An 18,799-nucleotide genomic window follows, 5' to 3' on the forward strand; every position below is an offset into this window, starting at 1 on the left:
TTATTTTGTCTTTTTTGCAGGGTACTTATGACCCATAAAACAGCAGAGAGTGACTAAGGTCACCCCACCGCAGATTTCCTCGAACCATAGTGTTGGTAAGAGTGGAGCCCTGTATTTGTTCAAGTACTAAGGTCCTGATGAATGCCGAGTACCTCTGTTGACATAAGGCAGAAACATGTCGACCCAATTTCAGAACCAATTTCATACGGCGAGTGGATAATAACTCTCCCAATTTCGCCGTTCACCTGTTTTTATATACCATATAGTCTCCTAGATCATTAAAAAGTAAATGAGGTTACTATAATGGTTTTTAACTTCACTCACTCACTTTGGGCCCCACTTAGTTAGAAGTGTATTCCTGTCGTCAGGTGTATGCCCGCCCTCTATCAAACCAAGTTTTTAGAGGGCGAGGACAGGCCAATGATGAAGCATGACACCAGGTGGTGTGTGAGGCCAGTCCGTAACCTTTTGTGAGATGTCCACACTCACATTCACATAACACTACTCAGCACTTTTTTCGGTCATTCCAATAGGAGCGGCCCCATCTGTGTTTAACATAGGATTATCAGGTCCAAAGTTTGTGGACGTAGGATTATGAGGGCCAGAGTTTGTGGGCATAGGATTATCAGGTCCAGAGATTGCGGGTTTAGGAATATGAGGGCCAGATTTAGTGGGCACAGGATTATCCAGAGTTTCCCAACCTGATAATGCCGAACCTGGAGATACTAGGAAACTCGTAGTTGCCCCTTGGCAACTCCGTTATAAGACCCTTGATGAACAGTGTGTTTATCTGAAAGAGCTAACCTTAATCTGATTAAGTTTAGCTGACTTTGAAAGCGAGTATCATGTTGGATTTTCAAACTGAGGGTTTGTGTATGCTGTCTAAATTCTTTTGTTTTCGATGGCTGCTTGTTGACTTAATAGCGTGTCATGGTCATTTTCAAGGATCAAACATATTTCTTTGTTCTAAATGGAGCCCCTTGAGACTCCACTCACCTATTATAGCATAAAAATTCAGCAGCATTCCAACAACACACAACTCTATTTGAAATACTTCTCCACTTCAGTCTCCTACGCCTCCAACACTGCACGCACCTAATCCAGTCCTGGATGTACCACACCTATACGAAGATCAACCTACCATGACAGGATTTCAAATAGTTCACTCCTGGCTCAGCAACATGAACCTAGATGAATCTCGAGCCGGACTTTCTGTCTTTAACATGTGTCACTCTGGTTCACCGTGGACACTGACCTCACCTTTGTGGAACACATTGTCAAGAAAACCTGCTATCAGCTCTCTACTGAAGAAAATGAAACAATTCCTCCTAGAATGCAACTTCAGAACTGCCATTTAGGTTTCTTACACTTGCATCTGGTTGGTGGCAGCACCCTTTCCTTGGCCTCCCAGACTCCACACTGGCATCCCGCAAACCACTTCCAGGGCATTAAGAAATATAAGCATGATCAACCCAATACTGAAATAACTCAACTGGCTGCACTTGTCACTCACCACCATCTTCAAAACCAGTTGCATAATTTACAAAACCATCGTAACTGGCACCCCGTCTTATATATACAACAAGCTCAAACATCTGTAGGTTCTTGGCAGACCCACAACCAAGGTACCATCAGTTTGGTCAAGAAGACGTGTGAAAAGTAATTCAAAAACATGGCAATAGACTTTGTGACCCTAGAATCTGGAACTGTATCCCAGTGTCCATTAGCACCTCCCAATCCAGATTATTAAAGAGCTGAAGACACATTTCTTTAAAGAACACTACATCACAACAAAGCAGCAGGCCACGTCCGCTCTCAGAGCCCAGCTTCCCTTCCAGTCACTCATTGGCTGCGTCCTTACCCTTGACCCTGCACAGTATTCTGTTGACTACTAGATATTCTTTAACCGATTCTCTTACTATTAACCTAAATTATATTTTCTTTTAAAAATTCTATTCACTATAGTGTAAATGAAGGACTTCTGCTTTCATTTAATCTTGCCACATTTTCATTGGTTAAGTTTTGTTTAAATTACCTGAGGAAACCAGTGCTCTTCATTTGTAGATGTGCCTGCTTCCTGACACCTCTCCAAACTAGTGCTCAATGATGCAGGATTCCGCAGTTCTAAACTTCCCACCTTTAAAAACGACATGAGAACTGACTAAGAGCTCCTAAGTCTTTCAACTCTTTCGAATGGCTACTGCGACCATCAAAGGCTTGCATCTATCGCCACACAGTGAATTGGCAATCTTAAAGTGATTATTTTAGAAAGACTGCAACTAACACTGGACAGTTACGAGTGAGTGAGCGAAAGGGTCTGTCTTGGTACCGCGATTCCTGAGAGAGTCGGGAGCGCTGTGTTCTGGGTTGTCTAATCATTTGTAGCTTCATGATTATGTAGGAAAACGAAGGAGTCACTCTAGCTAGTCGGTTTTGGGAGTTTGGGTACTGAGGCGGTAGGAAGGCTCAGCCCCTACACACCGAGGTTCTGTTTTACTGCGCAGAGTTCTGTGTATGTGCAGAATCCCTGCAACAGTGATTATTTAAGAAAGACTGCAACTAACGCTGGAATCTTCAAGGATTTTCAATCTACCATGCTACAAAAACCAGGATTCTGTAATCCAATCCCAACTCTTGTCTTTTTGTTTTAAGTTCATCGTTCCCCGGGTACCTCATCCTATTTCAGAATTAAAGTAAAGATTCTACATGCACACATGTGGCTTTATATTCTAGTCCACCAGCCCACAAATCCATTTTGCCATGTCCTAGAACAAGAACAGGAAGAGTAGGCCCAGAGCCCAATGTATATACAGGAGTCAATGTCTGACTTAATGTTTCCTGAAAGTGTCCACGAGGGTTACACATAGATTAAGTACCGCTTAAAGAAGCGGGCTTTCATCCTTTCCGAAGTACATGATTGTAGGATCTTGTAAGATCTGGAGAATTGAGGGGATAAGTGAAACGTAAACTATCAACATGTTTATCTTTTGGAGGTTTTTCTGTTTACACAGACAGCTAACCGGAAGTATGTCATGATCCAATATGCAGAAGGGTATTTAGAGGGACATAGATCATTGCATCAAGCACATACGCTGATCTTCACAATAGGCAAGTTCCAATCTGAGTACTTAATAATAATATTTGTTCTAGTTAGAAGTCATTACTCTGAATTGCAATTGTCATTAGGGTTCAAAGTGTTTGTCGTTCAAGTCATCCAATACATTCTCTTACTCATAGTGCAACTGTAATGGACTCCAGTGAGAGAGTGAACTCTAGAGCGAGATCATTTTAGGTGCATCCATATTCATTTCCAGAGACCTTTATAGTGATTGGCTGCTGGACCGATGACGTTACATAGAAACATATGACTTGCATGTAACTGTGTCTATGAATAATAAGAAGGTAGACTCCAAACACCGATCAGGTTCTTAGTCAAGCAGAGAGAGAGAGAGACCAGTTGCAGATGTTTAAGAGAATACACCGGTGCTATTGAAGAGCACCTGGTCTGCATCCTTTTCACATATGTATCGTAATCTTTTCGTACAGTCATCATCATTCCATGATGTAACACTTCCCGTCTGCTCTGTTGTGGCACAGTTTTCTACACCTCTATAGTTATCTGGCTCTCTCCATCTCCAAAAACTGTTTAGAAAAAAATGGGACAGTAAAAATGTATTTAATATCATTAGTCAATAAAACGATTGTATTGCATGTATTACTATTATGAAAGCATTAGATTAACAATAAATCAGGTCTTATGGTAACAATAATTAGCAGTTTGCCTTGTAAACATAATATGTATCATACTTAAGTTAAAAACACTAACGTTTTAATCATCTATTTTTTAAAGGGTACTTAATATCGCAGCTTAGATGTTTCTAAGAGGTGAAAAGGACAGATATTGGTGTTACTCAAATTTTATAGAATCAGTTTGTTGAGTTTGAAAAGATTTAAGAGTTGCTCTTGGAGGAATTTAAATCCTGATCTTGAAATCACAAAGATGTGTTGAGTGTAGAACTTCCGGAGACATCATTATGGTGAAGCGATGGAACAATACAGTGTATACCAGTGACACATTATGGATTATAGATAAAGGCAAATGGTTATGTAATAATAAATATCTTGTTTAGATTTCACCTTCATTGTCCCTTTAAATTTTCTCATTCACTGATTTGCAGGAAGAGATAGTATAGAACATATTAGCACCCAATGACTGCATTATCCCTAGAGTGGAATTCTATCGTTTTATGAGAATTTGAGAAGTAAGCATGACTTTCCTGCTCACTGTTCTCTCAGCAGGCAGTAGCTAAGTGTGGTGTAGGGGACTGGAGATCGGGTTGAGTACAAATACTCGGTCTTAGGGCTTCATGAGGCATATGTCCTTCCACCCTCCATCTCACACCCCTTATCAGTGGATGATTGTCAGTAAAATGCTACTCGCACAAGCGCTGGAGTGAGTAGGCCAACATTTCACCTTAGAATGAACACATAACCTGTAGTACAGTGATAGAAGACAGCTCGTATTGTGTGCAGTGCCATTTGCAATAACAGTGATAACAGCATAGGACTATACTGAAGAGCACAGATGAATTCCCTCTATGAGAAAGACAAAGATTAGCCAACTAGGAAGAATGTAGAGTGTCACCATACACTCCAAGCATACGACAGCCCATTTGTATGTCCCGCTTGAGGTGTTAAGACGCAGATGATGGCAGTAGGAAAGAAGGAGAGCTTGGGTGGCCGAACAATGATTGCTGGAGGATGGCTGGTGAAGGAACCCCAGTTAATGGCAATGGAACAGATGACCAAGGTGGAAGGACTTGGGCAGGTTGTCAGTAAGATACTGCCTCTGCAATGAAGCATTTGTAGGACGTTGTGACAGGGAAGGCGTGCAGTGAACCATGAAAACGGGACCGACAAACTATGTTGCAGCAGTCTCTCCAAAAATTAAATTTTATAGGTGCCATCTCTGCAAAGACCTTTATGGGTTCTCATATTTGCTTGTCCGGCCTCATTAAGTGTGGCCCAGACCCTACAGAGTGGATGAACAGTGCCCTGTCAATAGACAGAGAAATTAAGCTTTGTTTGGATTCTTCCTTTCACAGACGGAGAAAGGGGACAATATTTATAGAACTTCTGATGTTAGTAGTGTGAGATGCTGGGCTGCATGCACTGGCTGTGCGAGTCGAGTATGGAAGCAGGTGGACTTTCGTCTGCAGGATGAAGAGGATGCAGTGGCTTGCATCTAAAAGGAAGGCTGTGAGGTCTAGACCCTTTCTGGGCATCTTTTTAACAGCAGAGTTAGTGCTGCTCGGAATATCCAACGCCCATCTCCTTCACCCCGAAAGTGGGCCTACCTGTTCCCAGTGTGCCCGAGCGAGAGGCAACAGGAAGGTTGCTCTATCTGTACACTGGTTGTTGGAGCAGGAGCTACCAGGAACCTTGGCCTAACTGTATCCTGGTTACTGAAAGGGAAGCTAGCATGGACTGTGGAACCAGTACTAGACCAGACCACGCTAGCCCCCAATCAATGGAGAAGGCTGCCCGAAACATCAAGGCTGAATCCAAACTAGCTCCATCCAAGAACAATGCTGCAAAGTGCCTGGACCCAAGTGAAAGAACATACAAAAAGTATTACTGCACCAAGTAGACTGTCTGCTGCTGTCTGGCCCTGAAGACCTCCGAGTTTGAGTGTACAGGAATAGATGAAGCTCAGGAAGTCCTACAGACCTGGAAGATTTTGCTGCTGATCCTTTGGTTGGTAAATCAGCACAGTCCTCTGTGGCTAGAGGTGTCCCACAACACAACCATTTTGTCACAAAGACAGAGCATGGTAGAACTCATGCTTAAGAATGCTACAACTTGTAAGATGTTTTAGAACTTCTACTACTATGTCAACATCATAGGTGCATGTGGAAATCACATGAAGGTAAGCGTTTCAGTGGCCCAGCCTTTCAGGCTTTTTGAAACAGATTTCTGGCAGGTTGGTTGTATTTCAATAAAACATTTCAATACACTGCTGCGCCCTAGTGAAAATTAAAGAAAAATGTATTGTTCTCTTGACGGTTTATCATTTTCGAATTATCACTCAGGCTTTCATTCAATTAGTTGTGTTACATATGTTAATCATATAAATATCCTTACCATTTTTTATTCATTTGATTTTTTGAAGTCTTGTTTATTTATTTTTTTAATAAAATTGGATTGGACCTTGAAGCCTTTTTTTCTTAACTGTTTTGCTTGGGTTGTCCTCTTCCCATTTTCTTCCATGGATTTCTATTCTGCTCTCGTCTACCTGTCTAAGTTCGCACACCAAGCTATTCAAACCTTTTCAAAGACCACAATACAACATAACCCTTTTAAAATACGGAAATTACGTAGCAAACAGTTAGCCTGTAGAAGATTGTGTAGTAAATGTCCTAATTACCCATAATACTTTATGGTAGTTAGGTCTATTATCACTAATGTTCATTCAGGACATAATACTTGCGCGTTCCACGTTTTACTGCTCCCACGGCCCTTCTCAAACTTCATCCACTGCAGAAAAACACATCTCTTTGTTGTTGACTGCATCCCATGGAAATGTTTAGCTTGCATTTTTAGGATTACCTCTTGAGATAATATGAGGACTTTCTTGGGACATCTTCAAAACTGGATTTGCAGTGTAGCTCTCCTTACACCCAAGTGTGACCATGAGAAACAGTTATATAACACATTATTTAATTTGGATTTTCTGTGTTGTACTCCTTTCCCTCGCTTTGCCACACTCATAGATTGTTGCTTCACTCCCTGCTTTTACATCATGAGTAAAACCTTTGTGATAATTGTCCTTGATGGAGCACATGTTAGTCATCTTGGATCAGGTATAGATTATGTACTTGGCATGTCAACTTCTGGCATCCCACCACCATCGGGTCCCAAGATAGTCCATTAAATGTTTGGCTATTTCTTTTTCATAAATGCTGATAAGCAAATGTTGGACCATCTTCCTTTTTATTATTTTTGGTCCCCTGCTGCACTGGTGCTTCTTGTGTGAAAATAATTAAACCCTTGACCCCTTCCCCCCTCCTTGTACTGGCTTATAGGAAGACCCCCTCAGAATGGTTTATTTATCAGGTGTTGTTGAAGAGAGTTACACTTTTCAGGTTTGCACAATCATATATGTCAGCACTTCAACTTGCACAAGTGACCTCTTCCTCCCTAGCACACTCATGTGAGGAAGACTGATATTTAAAATAACAAGTCCAGGCACCAACAGGTCATGTGAGTGACAAGTAATGAGTGGCGGGAAGGGTTAGAAAGATTTTTAAACTAGTTATTAAGTAAGAGTAGTAATGAAATGATGATTAGTTAACTTGTACAATGCTTCAAAGATGAAAAAAGTGCATCATGACTTTTACAAAAAATGTTGTTGTCAACTTACATTTAATCTTTTCCATAATTATTAAGGTGCTCATTTTGTCATTTTCCTGAGTATAAAAGTACGATTACGTCCAGACTGGTGGTATCGATAGGTCAAACTCTCCTTGCATGTCTATAGTGTGTGACCTAAAGCTGGTGAAAGGTTTACAACTGTTCTTCCAGGTGCGCTCAAGTGGTCAGCACGCTCATCATCTTGCTCCCCTCTCGGTACTCTTTACTTCTTTACGAAGGCTCCAGCGGGTAATTCCTGCCCCCAAAGCATGACTGATCTCAGAAATCAATCAGGGGATATTTCTTTAAGGGGCCTGCTCCAGTGTAGCAATCTATCTGTCCCTCAAGAGGCAACTTAGCCATCCTTCAGCCAATTATCTTAACATGCAGCTAGTATATCATCGGATTTCAATCAATCAATCAATCAATCAGTAGATTTGTAGAGCACTTCTTGTTACCTGTGAGGGTATCCAGGCACTGGAATTTGGCACTAGCAACAGTCTACTCTACTGTATATAATGTTTGACATCCTTATTCCTCACTCCCCATCCATGACTCCTCATCCCTCAGTCCTCACTTCCCATTCCTAGTTTTCAACCCTTAAATATTGTCCCTCATTCCTAGCTTCTCATCTCCCAACCATCATCAATCTTCCCTCCCTCCTCATCCTCACTTCTCATCCTTGTCATTTCTCATTCATTATCATTCTCATTCCTCACTTCTTACCCCTACTTCTCATCCTATACCGCTCATCCATCACTTCCAATCCACCATTTCTAGTTCTTACTCACTAGCCTTCATTCTTATTCCACATAATCTCTAATTAGTTTTGCTTATCCATCATCTTCATTCATCACCCTTCTCCTCACATCCTCATCCCTCAGTCTTACTCCTCATAACTCAGTCTCTTTCCTAAGTCATCAATGTGCTGAAACGCGCCTTCACACTGATTGGATGACAATAGCCATTCGGAGTGAAGAGAGCGGGCTGCGTCCTATTAATCTATCCACTGAAAGACAGGCTCCTCCTCTGCACATGCTGGTGGAGGAAGGCGGAGGAGAGGAAATGCAGCGGTTTTTGTGTCCGGTCAATCCTGTGCTCTACCACATTTGATTTTATTTAGGTAAATACTATTCTGTTTGCACAGTCTTGAAGTCAGAGCTCTAATGGGTTTGGGAATGGAGAGGAGCCTACATGGCATGGGTCTTGAATCTACACCTATATGCTGGAAGAGGAAAAAGAATGAGGGTCGCTGAGTGAGAAATGAAAATGACTAATGCAGTATCATGAACAAAATCGAGGCATGCTAAATAAGCATGAAGAATGATAGGTGATGTACAATGAATGAGGAATAAGAGTTAGGGATGATGGATAAAAAGTGGCGAATAGTGGTCAGAAGTGCTGAATGACGGATTTTATTTATTTATTTATTTATTTATTTAACTTGTATGGCGCAACAGCTACCCAAAAAGGGTTTCCCGGCGCCTGGACGACAATGCTGAAAGGAGAAGATTTAATGAGTAAAAAGCCAGGTTTTGAGGGCACAGCGAAAGTGGGAGTAGGATGGCTCTCTGCGCAAGGCAATAGGAATCGAGTTCCAGAGAGAGGGGCCCAAAACAGCAAAAGATTTACCTCCCATTCTAGAGAGTTTGAACCGAGGCACAACAAATTTCTCAAGGGAGGAGGAGCGGAGAGTGCGAGTTGGAGCATACTGACGTACAAGAGACTGGAGGTAGTCGGGTGCACGGACCCACTTAATTTTGTGCATAAAGGAAAGGGCTTTGAATTCAACACGCTTATCGATACGGAGCCAGTACAAAGCATGGAGGTGGGGGGAGATGGAAACGTGTTTGGAAATTCCGCATAAAAGTCGAGCAGCGGAGTTTTGCACGAGTTGCAGCCTGCGGGATATTGTCTTGTTTGCACCTAAAAACAAAACGTTACCGTAGTCCAAGCGGGATGTAATAAGGGCATGGACGACGGTTTTTTGAGTATCCTTAGGCAGCATCCAAATAATTTTGCGCAGCCACTTTAGAATAGCAAAACAGGTGGCAGACACTTTAGTGGCGTGATGGTGCATTCTCAGAGAGTCATCGATGAAAAATCCTAGATTACGGACGTGGTCAACTGGACGGGGAAGAGGACCCAGCTCATTAGGCCAGTGACGTGCACCCCAAAGATCTTTCTGTTTGCCTAGGATAAGTACCTCCGTTTTATTTGCATTAAGCTTTAAATAATTATTGTTCATCCAGGCAGCAATTTGGCGTAGACCCTACTGAAGAGTAGAAACAGAAGAGGAGGGATCTGATTTGGAAAGTGAGAAAATAATTTGAGAGTCGTCAGCATAGGTGAATAGAGTTAGGCCACTGTTGACAGCAATGTCGGCCAGGGGCCTAACGTATAAATTAAAAAGCAGCGGACTTAAAATGGAGCCCTGAGGGACTCCAAATGGTGAAGGGAAGGTGTTAGAACTGTCAGAGGCAGAAAATACTTGAAAAGTGCGATCCGTGAGAAAGGAGGATAGCCAGTCAAGAGCTGAACCACAGATACCAAAGGATTCCAGAGTGTTAATTAGGATAGGGTGAGAGATGGTATCAAACGCAGCGCTTAAATCTAACAGAATGAGCGCTACTGTCTCACCAGAGTCCAATAGGTGGCGCAATCGTTCTGACACTCCAAGAAGTGTGGTTTCAGTGGAGAAACCAGCACGGAAGCCAGACTGAGATGAGTGAAGGAGATTGTTGGTTTCCACAAATTTGACAAGATGCGTATGTATGTGTTTTTCCAGCAACTTAGAAAAAATCGGAATCAGAGATATAGGGCGAAAATTAGACAAAACTTGAGAATCGGCGTCAGGCTTTTTCAACAAGGAAACAACCATGGAATGTTTCCAGGTGGTAGGAACGGTAGAAGTTGTGAGGGAGCAATTAAGGGCGTCCATGATCACCTGGAGGTGGATGGGGTCGAGTAATTGCATTATGGAAGCCGGTAGAGGGTCATTGGGAGAGCCTGATCTAATGATGCCAAGATTGGATATAAAAGTTTCTAAGTTCAAAGGAGGCCAGCAGGATAATTTGGGAGAATCACTAGAAAGTTCGTGACAAATGTTGATCTGGGTAGGAGAGGAGATCATGCAGTTTAGGAGAGAATTCGCAATTTCAGAATGAATAATTTTGATTTTGTCAGAGAAGAATTTAGCCAAATCATCACAAGATTGCTTGGTAAGAGGCGGAGGTTTAGCTATGGTCTGGGCGCCAGCCAGATTTTTTACGGATGACAAGTAGGAAAGAGAAGTGCGGAATGATGATGGGTTTAAGGTACTTAGTTCAGCAGGCCGAACTCGGTCCCTCTAGCTGACCTGCACTCCATCGTGGTTAGCCTGAAATTGGGACTTTGTCCCGGCCTAGGTGCGACCAGATAACCACAGTTGGCACTATGTGTATTTTGGCGATATTTTCACTTAAATCTTTAAAATTGCATTTCTCCGGTTCTACTGTTTCGATGTGTGTCATTATGGTCTTAAATTATTTACAAAATGTCACTCTATTCTTCTAAATAGGTTTGGATTTTTTATTGTGTTGTTTTTCACTTTATTAGAGTGTGAATTGCTGCATAAATACTCTACACTTTGCCTCAGAGATAAGGTTGAGTGTTCTGTGCCATGCTACCAGAGGGCTGAGCACAGGTTAATATTTGGGGCTTGCTTGTGACTTCACTCTGACAAGATGGTTCCTGCTTAAGTGGGGTTTCATAACCCCTCAACCAGTAACCAAATTTCTTACAAGCATTACATCAGCTATTAATAAAGCGCCATTAAATATGTAAGGAATAACTCACTTTAGGCTGTTAGACGAGCCATCCTCCCAGAGCCACTGGCCTTCCTTTTGAGAGTCCGAATATCCAATCCAAAGTTTATCGTTTGCATTTTGTGATCTGCTGTTAATAAACACCTGAATATAACATGAATGTATTTGTTAGTGTGCGCTCACCACCTTACATCAAATCGATAAGAAAACACTGAATCCAAGAAAAGAGCTTGTGAACGCATGCAGGTAAACAAGTGCACAAGTATCATCACTCCACCTCTATTACAATTAATAAAATTGACCAAAAGACAATTATTGCAAGAGAATACATACTCACTGTTTTCTATCCTAAAGCAAAGCAGCCATGACATCACAGACACCAACTTTTATTCTAGTGTCAATAAAATACCAGAAATAGAAAAAGAATCAATGAGCACAACAGCAATGCACCCACCACACACACACATTGTCTACTTTAATTCAATATAACACTGAAAAAAAGGGAAACAATGATGTACATGGATCACCCTTATGTCTAATATTAACTACATGAAGTCTTTCCAGTAATTAACTATTAGTTGCATCACGGGAGGAAGATTATTTATCTGTCTGTTTACTTAATGTGATTTATACTGTGCCTATCAACATAGAGACAAAAAGATGGTCTAAGGCTTCATATTTTGGTCACTTTGGATTGTGTGTTATTCAATACTTGACCATTTTAATAGTGGCCACATCTAGATGAGAGATACAGCATCCTTTAAAGGATCAGTATAATTAAGGTGTTGCATCCAGTGTATGAAGAGGGAGATTGTGGTGATGAATTTATGGAGTGGTTTGTAGCAAATTTGGGTAATTTGTGATTGGGATGAAGACCATAAACTCTGGGTTGCAGGAACTGGAGCCTCCTCAACCCAGAAGAATTGGGCCCCTATCTTGTGTCACTTGGAGACAAGGTCTTGAGACCTCAGTTCTCAATCAACACTCAGTAGATTCCACTCTGCCCAGTATAGAACTGGACCTCTAGTGGGAAATGTGGCATCGGGTCATTTTTGGCAGACTCCATAGTATCCCCTTGTTGCCTGCAGTACCATGAAGTGCTAGCAGAAGACATCTTCTTGAGAGTTTGCTGGACACCTACATACACCAAGAGGGAGATAGAGGACAAGACACAGTATACCCTGCGCACTGGTACCTATCAACATAATGGCTGAAGGGACTGAGGGACCATTAGTATCCATGTATTACTGTCCCAACCTTGTGTATTTAATGTTCGTCCAGACAACATAGAGGAGTTTTAAAGTTTACCTGAAGGCAAATTTATTCAGAAAAAAGTCCCATTTATCTACTTTTTAAAATAATCTCCCCTAAAAGCTCTTACTTTAGAGCCCCTTAACCCTTTAGCGTGATGAGAGATGAAAGACAAGCAGTCTGAAGATGAAGCAGGCCACTTAGGTTGGTAGGGGCTTGTGTCCATTTTAGAAAAGACTTCTCAATAACCTACCTCATCAAATATGACTCTTTACATTTGCACATTCTCAGAGTCACCTTGATAAGAATACAGTTCACTAGGCAAAGCTTTCTCCAAAGTTGGACAAACAATTGCATATGCGCATAGCCTCTTCGTCCAATGATCAAAAATGTAAGTCACAAGTTAATTGAAGCCTATTTATTTCTGAATCTGGTAGCCCAGGGCTAGGGCCACCATTCTTAATTAATTGCACTGGTCAAGGCTTAGAAAATGCCTGTACGAAAGTCTCACTTCCATGTCTCAGAAGGGAGGGACAATAATTTAGACTCCCTTCCAGAACTAGCTTTCCATCATTTGGATTTATATATTTGTTTTTTGTATCTGATTTGTTCCCCGCTAAGGCCACTACAAAGCATGTTTGAATGGGGGAAGGTGCAGTGGCGGGGCGAAGAAGGATGGCAGTAAGTGTCACCAAGTTAAGAGTTCATTATGTTTGTTTTAAGTCTGAAATCTGTCAATGGAGCTCTGGGACTAAAGGTTTCATGCTTGGTAGTAGGTATTTGTAAGACCTAATATGAGTAGAGGTACATGATCTTTAGCCTTCGCCTCATCTTCATACAATCGAGCCAGAGCCCAAGGGGTTCAGTGTTCCAGAAAACAGAGGCTTGTGAGTTCATGGTTTGTGTCATGCAGTACATTTTGGGAGGTCAGTACATCCTGGGGCTGTTGTCCTTATACCAGCTCATAGCTACTAAAACCAGTAAGTGATTCGGGGGAACAAGGAAGGCACCGCTCTAATGCTTTCAACCCTTAGCTGCCAAGGTCTTTAAGAAGCCTTTCAGGACTTGACTAAGTGTTTCCTCCAGACCACCCATTTAGAGATGATAAGCTGTTGTCTGGATGTTTTGTTTTTTTATCCTCACCGGTTGCTGCATATACCTATAGGAAACATTCTGGAATTTATGTTCAAATTCAAAGTCAAGGCCAGCGATCTTTGAGATGAAGGCCATAGCTTCATCATTCAAGGTCTCTTTTGGGAATCAAGTTGGATGAAGATGACTAGATGCAAATTTTTCAGGGAAGCGGTGTTTGCTTAGCATGCCGTTACTACGCGGTCGTTAGTATGACCGCGTTGTTAGTTAGCATACCTTTACTTCGCAATTCTGAACTACGAATTGCAGTAAGGGGGGAAGGTGTTGGATTTAAAATCCAACACCTTCCCTAGTGTCCACATAGACTGGAGTTGGAATAGTGAATTATACTATTCCAACATTCAGCACCCCCTTACTGCAATTCGTAGTTACGAATTGCGAAGTAAAGGTATGCTAAGTAACAACGCGGTCGTACTAACGACCGCGTAGTAACGGCATGCGAAGTAAACGCATACGAAGAAAAGTTTTATATTCCATTTTTCATCCTGGTGGTCATAATGGACAAATGAATGTCACTTTTGGTAAGCTGAAAGTGTAGTTCATTTAAACAAATGCACATTTGTAACCCTTTCTGGAAGAATGGACCAGATCCCATGGAATGCCGGTGTTAGACAGAAATTTTAGGGGGGTTGGACACTCAGGCCTCTCTGCATTTCTGCCATAGTGTGCATGACTGACTGCCAGTGTGTTTAAATGCGACAACAATACACACAATACAATAAGAAGGCTTTAACAGTAGGGTGGAACAATGGTATAACAAGCTAACAAAAATATTTTGCTGAAATTGTTTTGTGGCACCTGACCATCTCTATACATTTTTTTAACATATATAATCATTAACCGAGTTTGACTTTTATCCCATCAACATTACACACCATCTAAACATTTTGACTATATTTCATTTATATTCCAACTAATTTTATTGGGTCAGTTGGAATCAATGTAATCAATTAAATAGGAAGTTTGGGGGGCAGAGTTTAAGGAGATGGAGGCTGGCGCATTGGGTAGTGATCTAAAGTGTTACAATCAACTGGAGTTATTCTTGCTATTATCAAATTTCATTATCAAAACAGAAAGGAAGAGCACCTCTTTAGAGCTGAAAATGGACCCAGTGTTGCTAAATAATTGAGGAGCGTTTACAATTTACTGCCCCCTCTTGAAATCAATAACAATTTAATTAATAAATATGTACTACTGTACTGATTACAAACTGCGCAACGCTGTATTCCAGGGTAGAAAACTGTCCTGACCATTTATACCCGACATAGAGTTCCTTCACTAGGATTTTCTGGCTGCAGGAACACTTGTGATCAATTTTCCCAGGGGGGAAATCTAGCTAAAGAAAGCCACAAAGGCTTGGGCTGCAAGACCAGCACAGCTAGGACCCCCCACTCCTGTGGCATGGTGAACACAGGATGCTCCCGAGGGCCAGGCCCACAACTCTTTTTCTCCTTGTATACTTCTAAATGTACCTCTTCTTGCCCTGTACCTCGTAATGGCCTTCTGGGTTAATCCCCAATGGAACTGGGAATTCTCTATGGAATTCCACCTGGCAAAATCAGGTCAATCCAGGAATTCTCCAGCCTGCGGGGATTAACTCATCATAGCCACATGTAACTGTGGGCTGAGTGTCTGGAAACATAACTGTAGGCCACACTGTATCAGCACCTAAATCCCGGTACCTCATAATTGATGACTATGTGCTCTATTTAATGATTGCAATGAAACATATCCTCTTGTTTCTATTCCCACATAAAGAGATTACCCTACTTATATAAAGTTTTCACTCCGCCTAGATTTCGGTAGAAAGCTGACACATTTTTATTCAATAACTTTTAAATAAATTGGGCTTGGTGATTACGACATTCTAGCATTTTTACAGAGTTTATATAATAGGGGCTGTTTGATAAAACTTTGGAGAACTATTTTGCTCATTTGCAAAAAAAGTACAGATTTCGGCAAGGAGTAAACATTTGCCACTGCCCAAAATTGCAGTTTTATATTATCCCAGGAAGATCCCACCTCATCCTTGTAGCTTTTAGCTCTTTCATTAGTGGTGCCATTACTGTCTCCGACCAGGACTGGTACCCTCTAGGGCCTTCATTACTTATTACCCACTTAAAATGGGTATTACTGATACCAGGTGCTTATACCACTCCAATGCTGGGCAATTACTGTTCTATGGAATGGGCAATGATGCGCATGCCTGGAATATTATATCTATTATTACATGTTTATCCCAATTTATGGCACTTTTATGTTCACTTATTCCACAGATTGTTAGCATGTGGAAAGTGTAACTGAAAAGCAGATTGCATTGTCCAGCGTGGTATTACCGGTTGCATACCCTCACCTGCAATTACCAAGCAGGATTCTGCATACCTATAACTTGTTGTAGTGTGGTATCGTAGTTCTACAGAGAAACATGCAGAAATTCTACTGCGCACAACTGGTAGTGAAAGCCTAGTTGGTGTCATTTTGATCTCCACCTAACTCTAACCACCATGGCAACCTTTCTGTTTTTGGGGGCAACCTGCTGGCAGATCTGTAAGTGGCTTCCTTCAGTTGGTTTGGTTTGGAAATTGCACTGCCTCTCACAGATATATCACTCTTTCCTCATGTGAAAGAGTGTTGTAAAGTGGTATCAGTCACGAGGCACGACACACCAGTTCATGAGCGATACCTCTATACTGTGTTATTTCCATGTACACCTCAAGTGAGAAAAGTATATATGAAGTGAATGGGTAAATAGGACACCCCAACAGTAGCAAGGACATCTTTGTTTAGCCTCCAGATCCCAAAATGACTCACACAGGCAACACTCCACACTTACCATTCCATTCACACTTGATTCATGCAGCCAACATTCCACACTAACCATTCCATTCCCGTTCCATCACTCATGCAGCCAACATTCCACACTTACCATTCCATTCACACTTCATTCCTCATGCTGCCAACATTCCACACTTACCCTTACATTCACACTTTATCACTCATGCAGCCAACATTCCGCACTTACCATTCCATTTGCACTTTAGCACTCATAGAGCCAACATTCCACAGTTACCATTCCATTTGTGCTTTATCACCCATGCAACCAACATTCCACACTTACTATTTCATTCACGCTTCATCACTCACGCAGCTAACATTCCACACTTACTATGTCATACACGCGTTATCACTCATGCTGCCAACATTTGGCATTTACTATTTCATTCACGCGTCATCACTCATGCAGCCAACATTTCACACTTACCATTCCATTCACGCGTCATCACTCATGCAGCCAACATTTCACACTTACCATTCCATTCACGCTTCATTACTCATGCAGTCAACTTTCCACATTTACCAGTCCATTCACGCTACATCACTCATAGTCAACATTCTCACTTACCATTCCATTTGTGCTTTAGCACTCATAGAGCCAGCATTCCAAAGTTACCATTCATTCACGCTTTATCACTTATTCAAGCTGGTCAGTGGCCTAAAACATAGGGCATGGATGTGACACATCCCCTTTCCTTATAAGAACAACAAAGATCCTGATGCAACACTGAGTTGTGTTCGTAATTAAGTAGTGCTTTGCATAGTTAGGTAGAGTGAGAAAACCACTGCGACGAAAGAACACTTTGAATAAGGGAAGGCGAGACATTGAAAAGAAAAGACTTTTGTTTGCTCCCATGTATATTTAAAATGCTAGATCCAGACCTTGTAAGATGATAATGATCTAAATCTATTGCCTACAGGGCTGTGGTCCCACTCGAAAGTATAGTTAACACACCTGTTCTTCCCGGCTGTTCACTGACACTAGTTGGGACTCACGAAACATACACTGTTGTCGGCTGTCCAACCAGCTCAGGCCTTGTTGGGAGAAATAGTAGCAGTGCAGATTTTGGAACGTCCAATCCTCTTGGCAGGACCTACAACGGATGGCTGAAAAGAGAGGGCGGGAAGGGGAGGAAACAAGTGCCGTTAACGCTTGATATAGTTTATTGACAGCGTCATTGCTAGTTCATTTGTGTGGTCCTTAGTAACTCAAAGTGGATGTTGTAAGCGTGTTAGATTTTCAGATTCTTTTGGGAAGTAATTAAGTGCTTAAGTATTATCAAGGTGCCAACAGTTGCATTGTTGGCTTAAGGAAACCATCTCTTGGTACCAGGTAGGACCTGTGATCATTAAGAAGTAGTCCATCTTCAGATTCCCCGGATCCTTCTGTTCCCAAGATTCTGGATCAGACTATGTGAGACATTAGCAAAGATAGACCACAAAGAAGTGGAAGACTATGATAGGAACTGGCTGTTGTACAGTTATCCCGCGGGGTGCCGCAATTTTATCTGCTCCTGTTTATTCTTTAAACAAATATTTTCTCTTCCACCTACGTCTGTTTCATCAATTACTGTCTCAAGCCATTTCCTCTGGATTTCCTATTCGGATACCCAGCCATGGATCAGGCCGAAGGAGCCCTGAGACCTGGGTCATTGATAAAACGCACTTTGACCAACTAACCTTCCGGAGTCCAGATTATTTGCATTGAATTTGTAATGCTCTCTTCTTCCACTGTGCTTTGGGTTCTTGAAAAACACAGTTTCTCTATCCAGCTACATCAAATTCTCACTTTTATCCCCCAGAACATTCAGTCCTTGGACTGGACAAATTCATGGACTGAATTTGGTAACAACTTCAAAACCAGGACAACTCTCTTTATTAAGAAGTAGACACATTATGCACTGAAAGCTGTGAGCATCCTGTTCCAGCTAACTTAAGAGGGGCATGTACCTGCCAGCCCCTACCAAAGTTAATCTCAAGATGCTCTGAACTTCGCACAATGTCCCCCTGCTCAACATGAATCAATGCTGAGTGTGAAAAATGCAATCGGTTAAATAAATCTGTGTGAATAAGAGTTCATCAGTATAGGACGTGCGTACTGCTGTGTTCTCTGTCCAATTAACTCAAAATAGAACTTAAAAATGGCTGATAGCCGAGCTCTGCTAACCAGTCCCAAGACGAACTGTGCCGAAGATGCCCACAGGCTAAAGACCTTTAAATAAAATTAAACTGAGGTTCATCCAGAATTTGAAAATTAAATCTCAAATGGTAAAATTGTTTTACCATTGGCAGGAGATTCTGAGAGAGCACCATTGGCAGGAGATTCTGAGCGCGCACAAACT

General features: G+C 41.7%; 1 protein-coding gene across 1 annotated transcript in view; it reads right to left on the reverse strand.

The window, feature by feature from the left end:
- Nucleotides 1–2,704: 2,704 nt before the first annotated feature.
- LOC146772511 (uncharacterized) overlaps nucleotides 2,705–18,799 on the reverse strand; it is a 29,320-nt gene continuing 13,225 nt past the window's right edge. The window contains exons 4-6 of the mRNA XM_085639855.1: nucleotides 17,413–17,564; nucleotides 11,251–11,363; nucleotides 2,705–3,642 (exon numbers count right to left, since the gene is read on the reverse strand). Coding sequence (XP_085495981.1) covers nucleotides 3,468–3,642; nucleotides 11,251–11,363; nucleotides 17,413–17,564 — 440 coding nt within the window. The 3' untranslated portion in view covers nucleotides 2,705–3,467. The remainder of the gene's footprint in view (nucleotides 3,643–11,250; nucleotides 11,364–17,412; nucleotides 17,565–18,799) is intronic.

The sequence above is a fragment of the Triturus cristatus genome, chromosome 12 (genome assembly GCF_964204655.1).
Source record: "Triturus cristatus chromosome 12, aTriCri1.1, whole genome shotgun sequence".
NCBI lineage: Eukaryota > Metazoa > Chordata > Amphibia > Caudata > Salamandridae > Triturus > Triturus cristatus.